The 24,972-nt window shown below is 39.6% G+C and overlaps 1 protein-coding gene across 1 annotated transcript in view; it reads right to left on the reverse strand.

The window, feature by feature from the left end:
• Positions 1–24,972, reverse strand: part of brd10 (bromodomain containing 10) — a 107,347-nt gene that overhangs the window by 69,726 nt on the left and 12,649 nt on the right. Inside the window, exon 2 of the mRNA XM_043715189.2 lies at positions 11,102–11,302. Within this exon, the coding sequence (XP_043571124.2) occupies positions 11,102–11,302 (201 nt within the window). The remainder of the gene's footprint in view (positions 1–11,101; positions 11,303–24,972) is intronic.

The following is a 24,972-nucleotide window of genomic DNA, read 5'->3' on the forward strand; positions in this document are numbered from 1 at the left end:
AATCAATATTTCAATACTGATTACACAAGACACCAATTTAGACAATTTTTCTGTTCATCTTCCATCAATATCTGTACCAAGACAAACTTTAATGAATTCTCGTCAACAAAAGTGGCTTGGTTTACTGGGAAAAAAACCTTAAAATTTTTTCTTGATATGCACATTTCACTCAAATGAATAGAGTGAGATGTAAAGCATTTAAATCGGAGCTCATAATCTCCTTAATGCCATTTTCCTACACAGATCTGTAGCCCTTGAGATCATTTGTTACTAGAAATCTCCTGATTCCTGCCTTGAAACTGCTCAATGATTTAATCTCGCAGACCTCTGGAATTCATAAGACTTACCACCCTAAGTGAAGAAATTCCTCATCTCAAGCTTAAATTACCTCCCCCTTATCCTGAGATTGGGTCACCTGGTACTAGACTCAAGCCAAAGGAAACACCTATCTATATCGGCCCTGGAATGCCCTACAAGAATTTTCTAAGTTTCATTAAGATCATCTCTCATTCTTCAAAACTGTAATAAGTATATACCCAGCTTTCTCAATCTCTCCTCTTAGAACAATCCATTTATATGAGGGATTAATTTGGTGGATTCCTGTTGCACTCCCTCTCTGGCAAATATGCCCTCCATATTTTTCCAGAAGCAACCCAACTAAGATTGATAACATGGTGAGGGGAAGGTATTACAGTTTCTCCAACTAAAATGTTGCACTCATACTTGCAGCGTCTGCTATAATTGCTCATTCATTTTTTACATGCTTTCTACAATTTGAAATTTAAGACATTTCACAGATATTTGAAATTATTTTGCAACATGATGAGAAGACTGTTTTACAACACTTCAAATGCCATGAAAGACAAGTTTAAATTAGCAGTCCACCTTTTAATGAACGATAAAAAGACAACTTTTTATACACTCAGGTGCATGGATTTTTTTTACTAGTACTTTGCATGAAAGTTAGAACTTCCACATTTTCCTATGATAACTATAAATTTATACCTGGGCTCTTTATTTCTTTTTAACTCCCTCAACCACAATCACCTGTCCAATAACATTTAGCCAGACCCCTCTGTCGACCTGCAGAGGGGAAGTTTTTTAAAATTTTAAAATTTGAGGGGTATGGATGTTTGATAACAAGACTAGTTTTTGTTGCTCATTGCTAAATCACATTTGAACCAAATGGATTTACAGGTCATTTCAAAGGGCAGCTGAGAGTCAACCACATTGTTGTGGCTCTGCAGTCACATGTAGGCCAGTCCAGCAAGGGCAGATTTCCTTCCCTGCTTGACATTAGGGTTCCAGTAGGGTTTTCACAACGATCGATTGTTATTATGGTCATCATTACTCAGTACAAAGCTAGAATTTATAAACTTAATTTAAATTCCACAGGCTGCATGTTGGGATTAACTCATACCCACAGACCATAAGCCTGTGTTTTTGGATAAATGTTCAGTCACATTACCACCATGTCACTATTTCCCCCTTCACTTTAGCTACTTTAATCACAGCCTGCTAGGACCCCAAAATCTAAGAAAATCTGCTATCAATGTTCACTGCCACATTTATTTTAATGATCACATGAACCAGAATATATTTAAGTTACCAGACTCTTAAAAAGTAACTCCAAATACAATCAGAACAAAATTCTGCAGTCCTATCATTGTCATCAATTTGCCACTGGCTATGACAAAAAGGAGCCATGAGTATCCCCATTCTGAATGATGGCAAAGCAGAGTTCTACAATATTGTGTGAACATCTTCACCTGGAAATGCCAGTCTGTGCTCTCCCTGCAATCTAGACCTTCTCAGAAGTGATAAAGGAAGTTTGAGAGTACTGAATGCACCACAGGCTATGGGTCCCAATAACTGCCCTAGTAATGAAGACTTGTGCTGCATAATAGGTTGCACCTTGAACTATGCTTTCAGTCTAGCTACAGTGCTGGAAGCTACTTAACCTGGAAAATTGTTCAGGTTTGTCTTGCTCCAAACAGCAATCTCAATTTTAGTCATTACCATCTCAAACAAAAATGGAAATTGTTGGAGAAACTCAGCAGGTTTGGAAGCAGATGTGGTCAAAAAGCAGGAGTTAATGTTTTGAGTCTGGTGATTCTTCATTAGTTCTGTGTCCACACAGATGGTGCCAGACCTGCTGGGTTTCTCCAGCAATTTGTTTTTGCTTCAGATATCCAGCATTTGCCATTCCTTTTATAATATCATTTCGTTTCCAGTCTACCTACAATTGTTAGTAAAATAACGGATATGGTCAAAGTGCTTTTAAGCAGCATTTATTCAAACCTAATCAGCAACACTCAGTTTGGATTCTACCAAGATCACGTAGTACCAGATCATGGATCTAAACTGGACAAAGAAGCTGAATTCCAGGCTTCAAGTGAGTATGTGCCTTCTCTTAACATAAAGGCATTTTTTGCTACAGTATAGCACTAAGAAGCTCTAGCAAAACAGAACTCAATGGAAATCTGGAGAAGAACACTCCTCTACCTCGATTTTATGAAGTGCAGAAACTAAGAGATTTAGATTGGTGGATGACATTTATCTCAGATCTGGGACATCTCTGTAGGACTGCCCGATTCATGTTTCACTGCTTTAATAAGCTAACCTCAGACCGAAGTTCAGAAGTGGGGACATTTGTTGATGATTGCAAAGTGCATGGTATCATTCACAACTCCTCAAATACTGAAGCAGCCTATACTTTCATTTGGCAAGACCTCCATAACATTCAAGCTCATGCTAATAAGTGGCAAGTAAAATTCAAGCCACACAAGTGGCAGGCTATGATCACCCCCAACAAGACAGCCTACTTGATCACCTTCCCTTTAATAGTATTATCACCAGTTGAAAAGGGTGGCGCTGGAAAAGCACATCAGGTCAGGCAGTATCCAAGAAGCAGGAGAGTCAATGTTTCAGGCATAAGCCCTTCATCAGAAATCTGGATGAAGGGCTTATGCCTGAAACAATTCCTCCTTGCATGTTGCCTGACCTGCTGTGTTTTTCCAGCACTACCCTCGTCAATTCTGATTCTCTAGTATCTGCAGTTTCTCCTCAGTTAAAAATCACAACACCAGGTTATAGTCCAACAGGTTTATTTGGAAGCACTAGCTTTTGGAGCGCTGCTCCTTCATCAGGCTGTTGTGGAGTATAAGATCGTAAAACACACAATTTATAGCAAGGGTATACAATGTGATGTAGCTGAAATTATATATTGAAAAAGACCTGGATTGTTTGTTAAGTCTCTCATCTTTCTGACTAAACATGTTGTTTGCAGTTCTTTCATATCGCAGAACATTTAAAACTTACATTCTCAAGTGACCTTTAACAATTGTGTCATGTTGGCCTAAATAATGTATTTAAGGTGTGAGTTGCCCTGTGTGAGGCTGTTTATGTCACAATGGTCAGACTGATTCTAATTTTAAAAATGTGTCTCCCAAGGAGGACATTAAGGTTCCTCGCTGTAGCACGTCAGAACTGGCAGTCAATGAGTCGAGCATCGTACCCTGTTCTTATGAGGGATGCATGACACTCAACTCACTGCCAGTTCAGACGTGCCACAGTGAGTAACCGTAACGACCTCCTCAGGAGACAGACACGTGCTGCAACCGATAGGGTACCCTTTGTTGTCCAGTACTTCCCAGGAACTGAAAAGCTACACCATGTTCTTCACAGTCTGCAACACATTATCAAATGAGGATTAGCACCTTGCCAAGACCTTCCCCACATCTCCACTTCTTGCCTTTAAACAACCACCAAACCTCAAACAAACAGATCGTTGTTTGTAGCAAACTGCCCGGCTTTCAGGACAACACCACACAACCTTGTCACGGTGGGTGCTGCAAGACCTGTCAGAGTGTCGACACTGATATCACCATTATGTTTGGAGACACCTCCCACCAAGTGCATGGCAGGGACTCATGTGACTCAGGAGAAAGTGAAGACTGCAGATGCTGGAGATCAGAGCTTAAAAATGTGTTGCTGGAAAAGCGCAGCAGGTCAGACAGCAAGACTCATGTGACTCAGCCAATGTTGTCTATCTCATATGCTGTAGGGGAGGATGCCCTGAGGCAAGACCAAGCAGAGGCAAAGGCAACGGGTGAATGGATACCGCACAATAATCAACAGACAGGAGTGTTCCCTCCCAGTCAGAGAACACTTCAGCGGTCCAGAACATTTCACCTCGGACTTTTAGGTGACCATCCTCCAAGCAGGCTTTGGGACAGACATAATGAAACGTGGCCAAGCAGAGGCTGATAGCCTCTGGGGATGGCCTCAACCGGGACCTTGGGTTCATGTCACACTACAGGTGGTCCATTGCACCACACACACACACACACACACTCTCTCCTACAGACCCATACACCCACGCAGACCCTCTCTCATACGCTCACACATACATTTTACTTGCTCAAAAACTGCATGAATCCATGTAAGATTCTGTAAATCTATTTGTCAGATTAGAATCAGTCTGACCATTACGACACAGACAGTCTCACATCTGAACTGCATTATCTGGGCAGACATGACACCAATTATTAAAGTTCACTTGAGAATGTAACTTTTAAATGTTCTGTGATTTGCATAAGAAAGAACTGAAACCAACATGTTCATTCTAAAAGATAAGAGACTTAAACAATCCAGGTATTTTTCAATGTATAATTTGAGTTACAAAACACTGTAAACTTTTGCTATAAAATTCTGTCTTATGATCTTACTCTCCACAACCACCTGATGAAGGGGCAGTGCTCTGAAAGCTAGTGCTTCCAAATAAACTTGTTGAACTATAACCTTGTGTTGTGTGATTTTTAACTTTGTACACCCCAGTCTAACACCAGTATCTCCAAATCATTTCTCCTCAGTATTCTCAACATAAACCTTTCACAAAAATTCAGGTCATCCCTGATGAGAAAGTTAACTGCATCAATCATACAAATATTATGGCTACAAGAGCAGGTAAGAAGCAGAGTATACTGCAGCAAATGGTTCATTCACCTTCCAACTTGCTATAGTCTCTCCAGCATCCAAAAAGTACAACAGTACAATTGAAAATTCTCCACTTGCCAGAATGATTGCAGCTCTAACAACGTGTTAATATTCAGATTCTGTTTGCAGTCACTTTACAACCACATTTCTGGAATGGTCATTATGCACATTTATTTCTATTTCAACTCATCCATCCTGATATGAAAGCTGCATTCATTCTGATAAAAAAAACATTTGTTTTTTTGTCAATTTTCTCAACTCTGACTTACTTCTTGGTTCACTCTTAGGTAATCTTTTTTCCATATCACTCCTCTGCATGGTCACCTGCCTTGTTCTTTCAAATTTCCAAATCCTCCCTCAAACCATCCCCACCATGCTCCCCAGTCATACTACCACCAAGACTTTACTTTAAAGCCCTCTGCACAGTCGAGATATTTGATTAGACAGGACAGGTGTGAGTACAGTTCAGACAGAGGCCATCATAGTGGTATAGCTTCTTTTCTCCATCAATACTGGTGCAAGTGTCCATGGATCAAAGCCCATTTCTCTCACACCAATCTTTGAGCTCACAAAAAAAATCTTAAAAGCAAAAGAATTCACTGAACATTTACTTTCCAAATCATAGTGGTTGCAAGGCAGCAGTTGGAAACTGCATTTTGCGGACTCTCTTGATTACCAAGTCCTAGATATCATTTGAGCAACTTACCAGGCTGAGTTGCAATAATAATGCACTGCGATTACAAACTCAAAAGCCTGAGAATTGTACATGGCAGAAAGAGCAATTCGGACTTTGAAGTCCCTGATCATCTGTGAGACCTCATACCATACTAGGAGTATGTACCCATTAGGTGGAATACTCTGGATGATGAAAATCAAAAATAAAGTTCCCTTTGGCCTCTGATGTCTGTCATTCAACCTTTCCTCCACTCCAATACAGACCTACCCTTTTACTTTCCTTCTATTCATGCCGTTTCTCAAACCTAGTACACATCTCTCACCTATTCTACTTTATCAAGAAAGGTCACATTTCTGAGATTTGAACTATTTTTCTGTCTTTACAGATGCCACCTTTCCTGAACTGTATCCAGCACTTTCCAAATGCACCAACTAGTTTATTTGAAAACTCCCCATAAATATATGTATAATTTATTTGAAAAAGTTGATAATCATTGAAATTTTTAAATGCCATTTGCTCGAGTTTAGCCTTAAGTGTAATGGTGTTACAAATTAGAGGGGGAAAACAGTACGAGATTTCTGACACTAGATGCCATTTAAACAGTTTGAGTTGGAATCAAGGCAGAATCCATGACAGAAAATTCAGATGCAGATACTGTTGAAGTTTGTGCAGTGGTAATGACCAAACCAAGATCTTTTGAGGTCCTATCAATATTTGATCAAGTTTTCTTTAAGATCAACTAAGGCATGTGTTTTTGCCACATTATGTTTTAACCCTGTCTCGAACTTCCACTGTGTTTGAAATAACAAAAATGGAGAAAAATAACTGATGCTCTTCCTCCAACATACTTTAAAATGAATCAAATTGCCTTTGTAGGTATTTTCTAATCAACCTGCTCAAAGATGTTATTGCACACTTCTTGGAGCAGATGGAGTTTGAAACAGGACCGAATGGCTCACAGGACATTACTACTGCACAACAGCTCTATCAGTATACCTATTCCTAACTTGAACATCATTGACTTGACAAGATTCTAGTTCTAAGAGGATAAAAAAAATGAACCTTTTTGTAAAAGCTGAGACAGCAAGAGACTCAAAAAGATCAAAACAACAGGAAAATAAACCAACGTGTGGCCATGACTTTAGAAGCATATTCCCAAGCAGCACACCACCTGAGTTTAATTGACTCTGGATTAGTGGTGCTGGAAGAGCACAGCAGTTCAGGCAGCATCCAAGGAGCAGCGAAATCGACGTTTCAGGCAAAAGCCCTTCATCTGGAAAAAAGGCAGAGAGCCTGAAGCGTGGAGAGATAAGCTAGAGGAGGGTGGGGGTGGGGGTGGGGAGAAAGTAGCATAGAGTGCAATAGGGGAGGGGATGAAATGAAGGTGATAGGTCAGGGAGGAGAGGGTGGAGTGGATAGGTGGAAAAGGAGATAGGTAGGTAGGACAAGTCCAGACAAGTCATGGTGACAGTGCTGAGCTGGAAGTTTGGAACTAGGGTGAGGTGGGGGAAGGGGAAATAAGGAAACTGTTGAAGTCCACATTGATGCCCTGGGGTTGAAGTGTTCCGAGGTGGAAGATGAGGCGTTCTTCCTCCAGGCATCTGGTGGTGAGGGAGCAGTGGTGAAGGAGGCCCAGGACCTCCATGTCCTCGGCAGAGTGGGAGGGGAGTTGAAATGTTGGGCTACGGGGCGGTGTAGTTGATTGGTGCAGGTGTCCCGGAGATGTTCCCTAAAGTGCTCTGCTAGGAGGCGCCCAGTCTCCCCAATGTAGAGGAGACCGCATCGGGAGCAACAGATACAATAAATCATTGTTACAAGGAGGGCTGCCTTTCATATCACTCAGGGCTTGGGAGATAAGTCATTGGATCTGGGCTTCCTCTGTTGCAGGCCCACTAACCACATCTCTCTCTTCTCCAACATTCTTCTTCCTTTCGCCTTCCTGATGCTCTACATAATAGGTTAATGCAGCACAGAAGGGAGCCATTCAGATTCACAAGTCTATGCCGATTCTTTTGAAATAACATCCAGTTCTACCAAGAAGGTCCACTCCTCTCCTTGTTTCTTCATCTTTTTTCCTGTGAGGATTTATCCAATTGTCTTTCGAACATTAATTTATTTGTATCCATAACCATCACAATATCAGGGACAGGCTGAATTGCAAATCCTAACCACTCCATTTTCATGTTTTTCTTGCGTTACCTCTAGTTCCTTTGATGATCAAATTAAATCAAATTTTGGCCATCTGATGGTAGATCTTTCAGTGATTAGAAACAGATTCTATTCATTCTCGAACATGTTATAATTTTATTTATCTCTATCAATCCCCTCAGGTTTCTTGGTTCTATGTAGTTTCTTAGAACTGTTCTAGCAAAGTATATGACAGCAAAGAACTGCAGATACTGAAAATCTGCAACATAACTAGGAAGCACTTGAAATACTTAACAGGCTAGGCAGCATGCTTCAGGTCTATGACCTACACTAGCTCTTATAAAAAGGTTCACTGGCTTCTGCTACTCTGCTGCAGGCATGCTAAACATTTCCGATTCACCCCATTTCTACCAGAGTAAAAATAACACCCTTTACCAACTTGCAGAAAGCAATCAGACTTCTTGTGAACCTCTTATTGCCCATAATAGCAGCTGCCTGAGATCTGGTTTAGTAGCTGGCACATTAAATATGAATTTCAACAAAAAGAAATTAAGAAAACAAATTGCTGTGTCAAAGAGAGAAAACAAAATTATTAAAAATTAATAATAAAAATTATTAAAAACTGCAAAACAGAAGAGCTAACTGTAAAACCAATCTTGTCATTTCACTTGCACAGACCTTATAGAAGAGGTCCTGCCTCCTGGCCACTCATTAGGGAAGAAGGAAGACGACTGGATCAAGCTGAAGAATTGGGCATGAATAACACCTCTTTGGTGGTGCACTCACTGAGCTGATCTCAGTAGAATTGACAAGCATGTGATGAAACTAATTTGCTTTAAATCTGGGTTTTCTTTGCCTCAGATGTAGAAATAAACTGCAAACAGAACCAGTATAGATCCTGACTTCACTCAAGGCACTGGTCGCTTGGAAATTGTTCTAATTAAACTGCAACACCGAACAAGAAACTGCAAAATTTTCCTTCCTCCCTTTCAGCAGTTTCAAAATGATAATTATTTTCAATTTTGTTCTTCCAACAAATTGTGCCAAGAATGGGGTTTTGTGGTTTCACTGTGTTTGGGATGCACACCTCACCTGCATCAGTGTGGTGTTGGTTCAAGGCAGCTGCCAAGTTACACCCTCTTCATCAAAACTGTTTGTGGTCTGGAGGGTGCTGGCAAAGAACTAGGAGAGGGGGTTTCACTTGGACCATTTTCTTTGATCTCCAAAGTCCTTGCAGTTAAGCAACCTGGACATCTATTTCACAGGGTGCAATGAGCATTTGATGCCCTCAATACCCGTACAGCAGGAAATAGCGAGTCAAGCAAAATCCAAGCACCCTCCCTCACCATAAACCACCATAGATTAAGATGGTATTGAAACAAAGTAATCTATTTATCAATCACTGAAAAGTACACTGAAAAGAGTACATACGTGTTCCAATTCAATGGCTGCCAATTACCACCTCATAATTGGGTACTCAATGATTAAACACAGGTTTTAGTTTCTATGTGAGACGCACCACAGCAATAGGTCCAAACCTGAGGGCAGTTGGCAATTTTGGGACACAGCAGTGAGAATATTTAAGACCAGAAAAAGTCCAAGTCAGTTATAAATACTCCCCCAAATAACCAAGCGATCTCAATAAGGATAGTGAGTTTATTGAAAACAGGTAACTGTTTCAAACCTGGAAGTCAGTAGCCTGATCAATACATTTCCCAAGTTACAACCTAACATGCAACATCTCAGTTCATTGCTTGCTGCCACCTTTTTTTAAAGGAAAAAAAAAAATCATTATGCAAAGCATGAGCTAAGCAATGGAGAATGCCCATTCAGAACAGCATCATTTACCAATAAAACATACTGGTATTACATTCACAGAGAATGGGATTAACTGATGTAAACCAGCACATGCAGGGATGCAACAAGTTAACTGACTGCCCCTGTTAAAAATATGAAGTTCTTAAAATTGGAAGGATAAATCTCAAAAACAAATGACAAGCTTTGAAATGCTGTTTTGCAATTAATTAACTTTCCGAAATCTGAACTAATTTCTGTAAGATAACAAAAACATTAGCAAACAAATTTGATAACCATATCTGAAGTCTATTTGTTTTATATAAATTGCTTGTTTTAAAGCTATCTCGATTCATAAATCAGAATAAAAGAGAAGAACTGCTGATGCTGACGATCCATCAAAAACAGAAATTGTTGGAGAAACTCTGGCAGGAACAGGATCACTGGACTTGAAATGTTAACTCTGCTTTTTCTCCACAGATATTGCCAGGTCTGCTGATTTTCTCCAACAATTTCTGTTTTTATTTCATAAACCTGAATTCTTGTTTGAAGCATACTTACAGTAGCAATGTTTTGTGCATACAATTTTTGAAATTCAAACTCTTTGGTAATTGAGTTCTGAGATAGCATGGTTAGGAATCAAATAAAAATCCCTCATGGAAATTGACAGCAAGCCCTCCAAGGTTCATAGTTGGTTAGACAAAAGCTCTCTTATCACCCACTTTACGTTAAGACTTCAAAGTAAAACAAAATACTTCAAGTAGAACAGGATGAACTTCACGCTTTGCAGAATTACCATTCTGTCTAATGCAGTTGAGAATCAAAACCTTGGTCCTTAAGGTGAAATACATTGTCAACCAGCACTATACATTATTTTGAATTCAATCTATAATTAAATGATAATTAACACAATTTTATTGCTATTAAAGAGCAACCGTATAAGTTCTTAATTTTAATAAAAGTGCAGAGAGAACAGTTAAAGCAATAGCCAGACAAAACAAAAAAAAGGGGACATTACTCACATTTTCTAATACTTAAGTATTTTTTAATTAAGAGGGGAGTCAGAATTTAGAGTATGGTGCTGGAAAAGCACAGCAGGTCAGGCAGCATCTGAAGAGCAGGAAAATCAATGTTTGGGCATAAGCCCTTCATCAGAAAGCCATGGATGAAGGGCTTGTGCCCGAAACGTCGATTCTCCTGCACCTCAGAAGCTGCCTGACCTGTTGTACTTTTCCATCACCACATTCTCAACTCCAAGCTCCAGCATCTGCAGTCCTCACTTTCTCCCAGGGAGAAAATTTTTGATGTATGTATGCACATATGGATATGGAAGCAGAGACTTCTATTCAAAGGGAACCAGGCAAGGAAGGAAAAGTAAAAACTTAAGAAGGAGGTAGGGAAATGATTTTGGAAGAGATTGCTCCAAGTAACAGGTTGTTATTACCAACCCAGGATTAATTTCCAACATTTTGTTGAATATCTTACCTCTTTTCTTCCCTTGCTCGCTGCTGTTCTTCTTGTCGCAAAGTCTGAATCATTATGGATTCTGTAACACCTGTCGACATGCCTCCTAAACTGCGGGGTATAGAACGTCGACGAGTAGAAGTGCACAGGGCTCCTCGCTCCTCTTCTATACCATAACGGCCTTTTGATGTTACCGCTATGGTTGTCTTCTCTCTTAGTGGCCTTATATACAAAAGAAACTGCAATCAATGATGCAGAAATAGTAGCACAAAGTTGACTTAAGGCATTAATTATGAAGAAAGTCATCCCCTTAGGCTTACTAGTGTCAATGCACAGATTAGGTCATAGAAACTACTCATCTCAAAACTTAACATTTTTATCACAAAGTTGTTCCAATGAGATTGCCTATAGCAACAAATCAAGAGCTGCGAAAAATTTGCCCAGGTTCACATGCTGCTCAATTAATAGTCACAAAAATACCAATATGCATATCCGGTGACAATACTCAAGAAAAGTGAAAGAGATTGGTAAAAAGTGTACAATTTTGAGCAAGATAGATTTTGGCATATGTTGATATACTGTGCCTTTTCTTAAAAGGAAGCTGGAGGGCATGTTCGATAAAATGAGAAATGTATATTCAAAGAGACAATATATTATTGCAATACTACGAATATAAAGAATGTTGTTCAAATTAGGGCAATAAAAAAAATACTGAAATTGACAAGTTGATTTGCACTAGACTTTTTTTTTCTAATTCCCCAAATTTTACTGGGCTTGTATTTAAAAGTGAAAAGCTCCAGTGAAATGCTGGTTACAGGAATAGGACTTGGGTGCCAATCCCATGCCAGGTCAGCAACCATGCTGGGTCATTTACAGATTTTTACTGAAAGAATCAGCCTCACAGCTCAACTGCGACAGCCTCTCTATATCCAATCCTAGTAAATGGTCAGGTAGGAGAAAGTGAGGACTGCAAATGCTGGAGATCAGAGTGTAAAAGTGTGACACTAGAAAAGCACAGCCGGTCAGGCAGCATCCAAAGAGCGGGGAATCGACACTTCAAGTGCTGTAGTAGCAGGTAAGAGCTTATGCTTGAATAGTCAACTCTCCTGCTCCTCGGATGCGGCGTGACTGGCTGTGGGTTTTCCAGTGCCACACTTTTAGACACGGGTAAATGGCCGGTTTGGTACCCAGCCAGTAAACTACAGGTTAAGAGGTTTCAATCCATGAAGATCAAATGAACAATAATGCTAGGATATCATCTTCCAGGCTTTAACGAGGATTCTCTACCTGCATCTGTGGACTCGGACAGAAATAAAACGTAAGCAAGGTTTCATAGACTGTCACAGAAGCAGTTGTACAAGACCAGGACTAATCCACCACTCTAATTCTGATGGAAGGAGGACTTTTATATTCTTTATATCACTTTGCATTCTGCATTTCCAATGATTCATGATGTCAATAATTTGACTGAAGTCATGAACCAGTGCTGCACATTACAAAGGTTCTACATATTTGTCATTGAAGGAAACTTTATTTGAAATATCAATACTTGTCAGCTTGTATAGAGTGAGGCTTTAGGATACTACATTTGAAGTTTTTGTTTTAGTTGTTTTATAGTCAGTTTTTAAGATTGAGTTAAGTAGCTCATAAAAGGGAAAATAATATTTGAAGAGGCTACCCAAGGTAATCTAAGTTCACAAAAATTCAAAGGTCATCAGGAATAGGTGAGAAATGGAATATGGCCTCAATTGAAGAAGCCACTTTGGCCCTGGGCAAAAGACAAATGGCATACTTCTGCTGCTAATTCACATGAATCTATAACCTACCCAGATCAGACATGGTTAGTAAATGAAATACTATGGGTTAACTCACCACAATAACATGGCAAAGCTAAGGAACAATGAAGAGAAAGTATTTGTTTACCATTTTTTATAAATAGATGCAAATAAACTTCAAATCATGGTACCAGCACTTATTGCTCAGAAGTATTTTCGAAAGTGCATTTAACGAAATATCAACGTTCTATATAGATCAGCAGGAAGCCGAGTTTCATGTACTAGGACTGACCACAAAGCTTATGGTGTGGATTTCCATTACACTGGGAGAACATATCAACCCAGCATTCTGAAAATAAATTTCAACATGAAGACTGCTATAATAATGCATACAACACATACATGATAATACTTAGGGAAAATGAACTTGTTCTTGGAGCTACCAAATTTCGCTACTACATACTTTACTTGGATTTGCAAGAGATCAAGTAATAAAAAAAAGGCTCCCCCAAGACATCTTCACCAGGCTACTTAAAATAAGAGCCTAGCACATTACTTCCGTTTTGGTTTCACTAAAAGAATTGGTAAATATTGTATAAACGTCTTTTGAAAAATAGGCTCATACATGAACTGAAAGGAATTTAAAACCATTTAATATTTCTTAATTATACACCAAGGGGATAATAAACCATATGAAATAAACATTAATTTAATCAACAAAACCCAGTCAGTTAGCCAGGTGATTTATTTGAATGATTGCTTCTGTACAAATTCTTTCATTTTACTTTTTAAATCAGAGCAAACATCCATTCACACTGAAAATATAAATCGCAATATTCAATATTTTTTCCTGCCCAGGTCTTGCCTCTACCCTTATACGTCCTGAGATTCTCACCAAACCACAACTCTCAGGATACCTGAGGGCAAACTGGAGCACGATCTTGCCTTGGTTGTGAGAGAAATGCTACTTAAAATGTGATCTGCTTCTGAAGTTACATTGACTCACTTGTGTCATGCCAATGAAACAACAGCTTACTGACAATTGCAGACACAATGAAATTTGAAGGCTGAGTCCAGCAAGTCAGGAGCAGTAACTTTAAATTTCTGCAAAATTCAAAATTCAGTAAACTGTAGCAAATGTCCAAAATAATACTGCTACTTTCCAAATCAAACTGTCTCTGCACATTGCCTTTGGGTGAAAATTTCCATTAGTTCCCATATCTGCAGCTACATAATATTTCAGTGATGGGAGAAATCCTACAAAATGAACAGCTATACTCGGTCAAACCACTTAACAGCGGATGTAACAGAATTCAAGTATTTATCCAGGCAACAAATAACCTTGCAGAGACGTTAGCATTGGAGATAAAGTATTTACAAACTAAAAGCATGATATGAGTACACCTAAGCTTTATTTTCAAATTCCATTCTGCCAATACTTGTGAATTTTTTCTGTATTGACAAAGAGAAAGGTTAGTGCAAGGACAAAGAATGGAATTCATATCTCACAATTATCACCAGTATAATAATTTCAGAAATCAAATGTAATGCAGAGGAGCTACAGAGTGAAGCTCCTTTTACACTGCTAAGTGATGAGACTCAGGACTATCTCAGAAGACTGCCATATTTCACTACAGTACTCTAAGTATTTGTTTTTCATCCTTGGGGCCTAACAGCATCAGTTAGCGCCAAACCACTGGTACTGTGCCAGTAAGGATTGGGTCAAGCTGGTCAAACTCATTTTGGTTCGCCTTTGCTTGTGCCAAAGGGAAACAAAAGCTGCATTAAAATTCTTTTAACCTCAAATTAATAAATAACCCTGATTTCAAAGTGAAGAAACCCAAAAGCATTCATATTAGGCAAGCTTAATAAACTTATGGAGGGAAATTACAATTACTGCATAAGCAAGGGGCTTCCGCACCTTCCAACCACACGGGATCAAAGTAGATTTCATCAGTTTCCTCATTTTCCCCTCCCTCCACCTTATCCCAGATCCAACCTTCCAAATTGGCACCGCCCTCTTGACGTGTCCATCTTCCTTCCCACCTATCCGTTGCACCCTCCTCTCCGACCTATCACCTTCACCCCCACTTTCATCTACCTATCGCATTCTCAGTTACCTTACCGCCAGCCCTATGCCCCTCCCATTTACCTCTCAGCCCCTTTGGGCCAACCCCTCATTCTTCATGAAGAGCTTTTGCTCAAAACGTCAATTCTCCTGCTCCTCAGATGCTGTCTGACGGGCTGTGATCTCCAGCATCTGCAGTCCTCACTTTCCCCCTTTTACATTATTAAGGCCAACCAATCTCAGTACAAGTTTCATCAAGAATATAACACAGTGAGTGGTCCATCTGAAAAACTAAGGGTCTATTTTTGTTAAAACAACTAGCTTGTTGCTATTCTGGTTTTTGATTTTGTTGGATGAAATCAGAGCTACAAAGAGTATTACATGATCAAATTGAGACAAAGATTCAAAATTCATAGGTGACCCAAATCTCCATAGTATATATTAACACAATCAAAGATTAAAATGCCTTGAAACTCCAAGTCTAATTACAGATGCTAAGACTTTGGAGAGAGCACAAATTAGCAGCATAATATCAGTGATAAAAGAATTCAGTTACATAGAAGACTAGAAATGTTTCAAGATTTCTGTTATCACAAAATGTTTCAGAAAACTTGCATTTTATGTGGTGCCTTTCAGAATCAGGACTTTATAAAGAGCTTCACAGACAATGAAGTACTTTCTCAAGTGTCACTGCTGTACTAACTTTCAAAAGGGATATATAGTATCAATATGTATGTGTTAAGGAAAAATGCTCAGGGGTATGGTGAAAGGTTAGGAATGTGGATCTAATGGAACAACACATTTACAGTTGTAGCATAGATACAGTAGGTCAAACAGTCATCTATTACGATTCTCTTATTGAAACTATTTTTTCCCAAAATATACCTAATACCTGTCAAGGGCCATGTGTCTGCTGACATGTAAAAGCATTCCCATATTAAAAGATATCCCACACAAGGCATCCCAGAGGAATATAACCACCCATTTACACACCACCACCCTCGCAGTAATCGGCGAGAGGCAACAGGACAGGATTCAGAGATCTGCAACAACATATATATCAGCGGTGGTGCCTGCCTCAGTCATTTCACTCTTGGAATAGAAACAGAACACCATTTTGGCAACTTTTTTCACTGCTGAGCAATCCTCTTCAGAATCTACTCTGCTCACTCTGCATGAAGGAACCAGAAAGGATACCCTGAAAATAGTTAATTCCAACATTAACCTGGCTGGAAACCTGGATCCATCAGGGACATCCACCCGAATACCAAAGTCAATCTCAAAACGAGGAATATACGAATCCTCATGGATAACGAGCAAAACAATCATCTGACCCTTGTTGCCTATGAAATCAGGCACTTCAACATTTGATATCACTGCCCCATACAGGACTCACAAGGCAGGCAAAGGACAGCGAAGGGAGAGTGGTGGCAGTGGTTATACTTTCTTCTGAAATCCTAAGGATCAACCCAGGATGTATGGAATTATATTCACGATCAAGAACAAACTCAACAGCCTCAGGGAGCTCAACAATTTCTCAGGACTTTCCTCTATAACTTGCCAAGAACCAGCAGGCAACAGTAATATAAGTACCTTTGCACCAAGCCATGATGCCACAGATGATACCAAAGGTGGTTTCCATTCTATCCTGGAACCTATTCACCAAGATCCCTAAGGAAGATAAAAATATCTTTCTGGAAGACTTCAATGCCAGGGTTAGAAAGGACTCCAACTCTGGAAAGGAACTATCGGAATGTAAGGAGTCAGGAATTGCAACTCTAATGCGATTCTTTCCCTCACCAACACAATTTATTGCCAAAAAGACAAGTTCAAGACTTCTTGGAGATATCCAAGAGCAAAGCACTGACAACATGAGCATCTATGACATCAATTGATCCCAAAACCAAAAGAATGTCCTCACTACCAAAGTGATGATCATTACAGACGACTGCTGGACATGGACTACTGCTCATCCGTTCCCATGACCATCACATATCACCAGAAGAGCTGAAGATGATGTAAGCACTCAGAAAAAAGTTCAACACTGAGTTGGTTCAACAGCTGAGCAGACTAACGAACTTCGCCAAATTCTCCAAAGGCTCATTTTAATGGAATGGAGACAATCTGCAAAGAGTTGAAAACAGCCATAATCTCCTGCTGCAAAGAAACTGTCTGCCACAAGACCAGGAAACACGCTGATTCGAGAATGACCACATCGTTCAAGAACACATTGAGAAGCGGAAGAAAACTCTCCATTCCTGGCAAAACAATATCACGAGTGAGTCAAAAAAGGAGATCTCAAACAGCAAAGGCGAAGTTACAAATAAGAACTGGGAAACCAAGGACCAAGTGTCAAGGCAATATACACAGCCAACATCCTTGGGCTCAAACTGATGTGGTGTGAGGATAGAACCCATTTGAGAGACAGAGGAAACAACCAACAGAAAGAACACCTGAAAGAACTCCTAAACTGTGACACAATTGTCAATGTGTGCGTGCTTGAGGAAATTCCCCAACTCCCAATCAAAAATGATCTTGGACTCCAACCTAGTATGGCAGAAGTTGAAGCCACCATTAGACACAAAGACTGTAAAAGTCACAGGAATGCGAAGGCTTCCGCTGTAGTTTTTTAAACTTGGAGAAGCAGAGCTTGTCCCTTATCTCCTTCATTAGTTCCTGAAAATCTAGGATAAAGAAGAAATCCCTGTAGGTCTCAAGGATGCTGCCAATGCCATCACCTTCAAGAAAATAGACAAAGTGGACTGTGGGTACTATCGAGGAATGTCTCCACTCTCCATCGCTGGAAAGATCATTGCCGAGCACGTCTCCAGGAACCTCAGTCTGAGGAAATCCTTCCTTAAAGTCAGTGTGACTTTGATCAAACTGTGGAACTTGAGACATGATTTTCTTCAAACTGACCAAGGTTTCTGCATCAGTTAATCACAAAGTGTAATGGAAGGCCCTGCCAAATGGCAGCTGTTCAGAGAAATTCATAAACATCCACCTCGTCCACAACAAGCTGTCAGCGACTGTCCTCAGTGATGGTAATATGACAGAATATTGAGGTCAAACTGTGATGCGTCAATGCTTCCACCTTTTTTTTCTATATTCATTGCCACCATTCTTCACTGTGTCAAGAACAAGTTGGTGGTCTGTACATGGCCCACAGGATGGACAGAAACTTTTCAAGGTTAGTTGTTTGAACCAAAGAAGAAAATATTACCGACCTTGCTTGTGGAAGTTCAGTATGCAGGTGACATCATCATCTCTGCTCTCTTTGAAGAGAATCGTCAAGCGTTGTTCAACACCTTCATGGAAGCATACCGAACAATTGGTCTCAACCTCAGTCCCAAGATGACGCAAATTCTTTACCAACCTACCCCAAGTTAAATTCCAGTCCAACCCTCCATTAAGATCAATGGAGAAATTCCCCCAGCTGAGACGCTACCTCTCATCTAAGGCAGATATCAATATGGAGATTCAGCATCACATACAATTTGTGAGCACTGCCTTTGGATGTCCAAGGATGAGAATCGTTGATGATTGTTACATCCGTGCAGATACCAAGATCCTGTGTATAGGGAGTCATCCTTCTGTCTTTTCTCTATGGCTTCAAAACTTGAATTACACAGAGACTACTGCATAGTTCTTGATAAGTACCATAAACATTGTTTGATGATGGATTCTCACATCAGCTGAGAGGACAGGCATATTAACATCAGCGTTCTTGAAGCAGCCAACAGCACAAGCATCGAGGTCACGATCACCTGAAACCAACTCAGCTAGCCCAGCCACATGTTTAGGATGCCTCAATTCTGACTGCCAAAATAAATCATCCTCACCAAGCTCAAGGAAGGGAATCAAACAAGAGGAAGACAAAAAGGAAGCATTTCAAAGACTCCCTGAAGGCTTCCTTCACAAAATACAATATAGATGACATTACATTGGAGATTCTCCCTCAGAAGAAATTGAATTGGAGGAAGCTCCAACATGAAGGGACAATTCTTTAAGAATACCCATTGGCAACACGAAGTATAAAAGGAACCAGAGAAAGGAATTCCAGTGATTTCAAGGCCAAGGTCCAATTCCAACTCCCAGAAACATCTGCCAGATATGTGACAGGAGATGCAGCTCTGGAATCTGATTCATCAGCCACACAAGGACCCACAGAATCCATGACCAGTGACACAGAATTTCCTAGATGGACAATCATAGCATGCGACTTCCAATGAGATACAAACAGTTGCACAATGGATGTCAACATTAACTCTTCATGAAACCAGCTTCTACTTACACAGAATTAGCAATCATTTAACATAAGTACTGTCAATTAATCAGCACTAAGCAGCAAAAATGGACAGATTTTAAAAAAGGACTCTAAGCTGTAAACAATTCTTCATAAACATCATGACCATTAAATCCCAATTCTTAATTTGAGCTATGTTTTGGATAATGAAACTGAAAAAAAAGTTAGGTTTTTAGTTAAGTAAATTCTCTTACAGAACTTCAACTAAGTTGGCTAAATGGCTTGAGTGTGAAGCAGACTACCCTTGTCTTGGTTGCAAAATGGTCATGGTAACCTGCTTCTTCATCTCGCTCCACAGATTTTGTGAAGTGATGTCTCTCAAGCTGCACAAACAACTGTTTCTCTCTCATGGCGAGATATGGCTATCATTTACGGCTAGTTATTTAGTCAAGGGATTGTGGTGATGGGATTAATCCAGGTGCTGTCAAAGGACAAATCAATCACAAAGACACTTGTCAAAGTCATCCAGTGGGACTGAACAGCTGAGGAGCAGGGAAGCAACTATAAGCCAGAAGTTTATCCTGGTCAAATGGCCTCAGGGTACACTGCCCACTAAGTGGCATTAGCAAAATGGAGGAATGAGGCTTTATCCCATTTCCCCTGCCTCAGTTGAAGCAAAACGCTCAGAGACCACAGTAGCTTTAGCTTCTTCATCTTTATTTCGGGCTCCAGAGGGACAGAGAACGATCGCCCACATGCACAGAGACATGAGTTCATTGTCTTCTCTGGATCAGCAGTTTCTCAATGAACAATATAGTAATTTTACAGAGGGGAGCATCCAGATAAAGCAATATACATATTAATTGGGTGACCGTTACAATCAATGAGTATAATAGCAGAGACCAAGCCCTTTACCGTTATACAATGAATGGCCTTAACCTTGTTAACTGGATTCATACAATGGATACTTTCCCCCTTGTTAGCTGACCTTGTATACTGAATGCTTCCAATATTGTTAAATGGCTCTACATAATGACTGCTTTTCCACCTTGTTAACCCATTACCCTTGCCTCCATCACCCCATTGTTAACTGTAAGTTATCTGATCTGAGTCATGCTCAGCTGAATCTCTTGTTTCACAAAACTCAGAACTTAACTCTTTCCCTGCCTGCATATACCCTATACACATTCTCAGAGGGATAATGAAAAATCATTCTTAAGACCAAGAGTCTAGAGATCTGGGGTAGGGTGAAAATGGAAGATCCTACGAAAGCAGAAGACGTGAAAGATGTAAGCTAACAAAACAGCACAACAAACCTACAGCATCTTCGAACATTTGATGTTCTACGAACCAACACAAAGGGAGGACAATTTGCTTTACTAATTTAAGAGAATATGGTAGCATTAACACCTGCAAGAAGCAGACAAAGAGCAAAATAGAGCAACAAGAGCATGATTAAAACCCATTACAATGGATAAAGTTATAAAATCTACAATGAAAAGTTTCAGCAAAGAAATAGAAATTTAACTTGTGTATCATGTCAAGTACCACATGTAGGCAGTTTAGCAACGGGACAGGTATAGATTTAGGTCATATTAAAGCCCAGACATCAGTAGAAAAAATAAAATTCAGCTTGAGAGAAAGCAGACTTCAGCCTGGGATGCATAAGCCACCAGTACAGTGGAATAAGTGACCTCAAATTGCAAGAGAAAATGAATATCAGATCTGCGTTAACCATGATAAAAGATGCAGTTAAGCAGAGTATCATAGCCATAACAGGAACATAATGAAAATGAAGAATTAAAGAAACTTGGAAAATGGAAATATGTTCTATACAGAAAACCTTCACTTGTAGATTGAACTAAAATTTAGTCACTATATTGGAGAAGGACCTAAGCAGAGATGGGGATAAAAGTGAAAAGATGAGAAAGCAAGGTGCAAAGAAAGGGAGCTTATTTGGGAGCGATCTGCTTAAGACAGACATACAGTTACTAATGCATTTACAAAAACCCATCAATAATACAATACATATTTGCCTTATGGAAGATACTTATGGAAGAAAAAGGTAGAATCAAACAGTTGCAGGTTCATTGATTCACTTTAAAGTAATTGAGTTGATTCAAAAATACAATTACATTGGTGTATGAAACTGTGCTCCCCTGTGATTGGCTATCATTGAGATTAACAGGATCTAATTTAAAGTTGCGCTCAGATTGACTATTGCAGTGATACAAATATAAATATTACAAAGAGTTTTTATAGAGTTTGAATAACTCAAGACTGCTAAGTAGAAGGCAAGGATCTGCTGGCTATACTTCTTACTCAATGGGGTGGATAATGAGATAATTTACCAAGATTGGAAATATAAAACATGAGTTAGAGTTGACACAGCAGCTAACCAACTGTAATCTGACCATTTTAAAAATGAACATTTAAATAACCTGTACATTAACAATAAACAAAAGCAGAATTAAGCTTGATTGGGAAATTCAACCTGTCTCACGTTCCTTTTGCTTACCCAGTCCTTCCACCAACCTCCTCTAACTACAACTTGCTAAATAAATATCCTAATTTAAGATAAAGTTCACAGTTCTGTGAAACTACATTGTGATAGGAATTAGATAAGAAAGAAAAGTTTAAATTGGGTCAGAACGTGAGAAGAAATGAAGCCAGCAAAGGAACATTAACTGCTTTAGAATGATTTTTCACCACTATCTTTTCATATGGCCCCTGCATACAACCTGCCAAAATCATAAGCACACTGGAATTCTCTCCCAATTACATTAGGCTATAACCCATATATGCAAAAAATCTAACAAATGTTATACATTATAAATCAACGGGCTACAATTTCAGAAGTGTAAATGAAACCGTAGCTACAACGTAGTATGGAAAAAAAGTGACAATTTCAATTACAAAAATGTGTACCTTCTAGTTGCACATTGACCAAACAGAATAAATTTTCCACTCACCACCTTGTCCTCATCTTCATCTGATCCATCTCTGACTCCTCCCTTCCTCAACATCTATTTCCATTTCGGAGGATGGGTTGTTCATGAAAATGGTTATAAATTCCCACAGTTACTGTGACTATACATCGTCACACCCTGCTTCCTATTCCATCCCATTCTCCCAGTTTCATAGTCTCCTTCACATCTGTTCTGATGAAGCCATCTTTCATGGGGGAGGGGCCTCAGAAATATCCACATTTTTCCTCAATGGAGAATTCCCTGCTACTATAGTCAACAAGGCCCTCAGCCACGTGTGGCTCACATTTCTGATGTCACCCTGTTCCCTTCCTTCCCCTCCCCTCCTACAACAACAATAGGGACCCCCAATCCTCACTTACCATCCCACCACACTCTGCATCCAAAAGGATTGTCAGCCAATTTCCATTGCCACCAATGGGCTACCACAATCAGACACATAATCCCCTCTCCTAAGGGCACTGCTTGTCACTGGCCACTTGGGTGTTTCTTTTCTTCCTGGTGGTGGAAATTGAATAAAGATTCGTACACCTTGTCTTGCACTGCGTCTCACACCTGCACACACACAACATGGGTGCTGGAGAAAAAAAATAGAAAACAAAAAAAAAAAACAGGTGTATCAGAGGTTCAGTTCATTCAGAGTTGGCTCTTGAGAGAGCTGGACCAGTGTCAAGGACTCTTCCTTTGTTGTGTAAAAAAAAAATCCCCTCTCCTAAGGGCACTGCTTGTCACTGGCCACTTGGGTGTTTCTCTTCTTCCTGGTGGTGGAAATTGAATAAAGATTCATACACTTTGTGTCTTTCACTGTGTCTCACGCCTGAACACACACACATGGGTGCTGGGGAAAAATAAGCACGATCGCAGTTAGGCAGTAGTGTGGGAAAAAGAAACAAAAATCCCCTCTCCTTCTTTATTGCACTGGGACCATTCCCTCTAATACCTGGGCCTCTCTTCCTCCATTCCCAACACCTCGCCACAGCCTCCTGGCACATTCCTATGCAAACACAGAAGTTGCAACACCTGCCCATTTACCTGCACACCATTCAAAGCTCCAGACACACCTTCTGGATGAAGTAGCAATGTACTCCATGCTTCATTCTATTATAGATGCTGTTCACAGTTTGGTCTCCTTTTACATTAGGGAGTTGAAACACAGACTGTGTCACCACCACACACTGTCTGTAAAAATGACCCAGAGCTTGCAGTCGCCTGCCACTTCAACACATCATGTTACCTTTGCAGGCCTGTTGCAGTGTTCCATTAAGCCTCAGCTTGAAGAACAGCATCTCATTTTCTCCTTGGGGACCCTGTAGTGTCCAGGACTCAACATCAGAATTCAATAATTTTGGAGTCTGATTCTATCCTTCTAGATATTTTACCCATATACCCAGTCCTGTTATGACATGGAATGCTTTTAGAACAGCCAACCCATTTTCATTTACTCTCAGGCATATTATTACATTGCATGGTTACTTTCAGCACAGATTACTCATTCTCTGTTACACTCTGCTCTCATTTTCACTTATTCAGATTCTCCTATATCCTGACCTGTATTTACCCTGTTTACTCACTCTTCCTCACTCGTTGGAATCAGTCTTCAGCTATCCATTCACCTCATGTGCCCCATCATGCACCAAACCTTGTCTTCTGCCCGAATACCAATTTCTGCTAGCTGCTTAACAGACTTGAAACATTAACTTTACCTTTTCCCCACAGATGCTGCAACATCTTTCGCCAGCAATTTCTATTTTTGTTTTAAATTTCATCTTTACCTACTACTTTGCAATCACAGTTTAAAAACATTGACAGTAGGTTCTTGCAGTAAAGGAAAAATGTTTCCATTTACAAAAAAAGTTGAGAGCCAGAGGAGATATATTTAGAATGAGTAGTAGAAGAGTCGAAAGATGATACGATGAAAATGCCTTCAGACAGCAAGTGTTAAGGATCAGGAATGGAAAGTTTTTCACTACAATGTATGGAAAGTCAACCGTAGTTTTCAAAGGAAAACTGGATCAGCTACTAACCAGAGGAAAAAAATTAGATTCTGTGATTAAGCAACAATTTTTAAAAAAAATGTGAGTTCAGATTATTCTTCATGGATATATTGATCATGATTTGGAGGTGTCAGTGTTAGACTGGGGTGTACAAAGCTAAAAAGCACAAATCAGGTTATTGTCCCAACAGGTTTATTTGGAAGCACTAGCTTTCGGAGCAGCGCACTGAAAGATAGTGCTTCCAAATAAACCTATTGGACTATACCTGGTATTGTGTGATTTTTAACTTTGATATTATTGATGTTATAGTTTACATAAAATTAGAACTGAGTTTAGGATACACATAATTGAATCTTTCTTCAACTGATAAATAAAAATACAAAAGATAGATAAGACTGTACCAAACTTTAAAGACCTGAAGTGTTTCAAGGTGAGACATGAAACTGCGACCTAAAGGTTCAAGCAGTGTGAAAATGACAATGTATATTTCTTGCTGTGTTTTATAGCTTCAAACACAGATCAACACAAACTTATTCAAATTTTTTCCCTAAAAGTTATCACTGACACCACTGTGGTCAAGAAACATCACTCTTCAGCATTACAGAAAGAGCAACTTTTATTATGTCACATGGTATAAATTGCTTTCCATATTATTGTACCTGTGCCTCAATGGATTAACAGATTAGGTGCAATTAGTTTGAACCAAACAATGACGAGTCAAAATTTATCACTGCTCTGTGTAAAGTAGTAATAAGAATGCACGGATTTGCATCCAAAAAATGAAAAGGTGCAGATAGCGATAGCAATAAAATTGGCTTGGAT

This window comes from Chiloscyllium plagiosum, unplaced genomic scaffold (assembly GCF_037043375.1).
Source record: "Chiloscyllium plagiosum isolate Xiang-an unplaced genomic scaffold, Cpla_swu_hap1 HiC_scaffold_2, whole genome shotgun sequence".
Taxonomy (NCBI): domain Eukaryota; kingdom Metazoa; phylum Chordata; class Chondrichthyes; order Orectolobiformes; family Hemiscylliidae; genus Chiloscyllium; species Chiloscyllium plagiosum.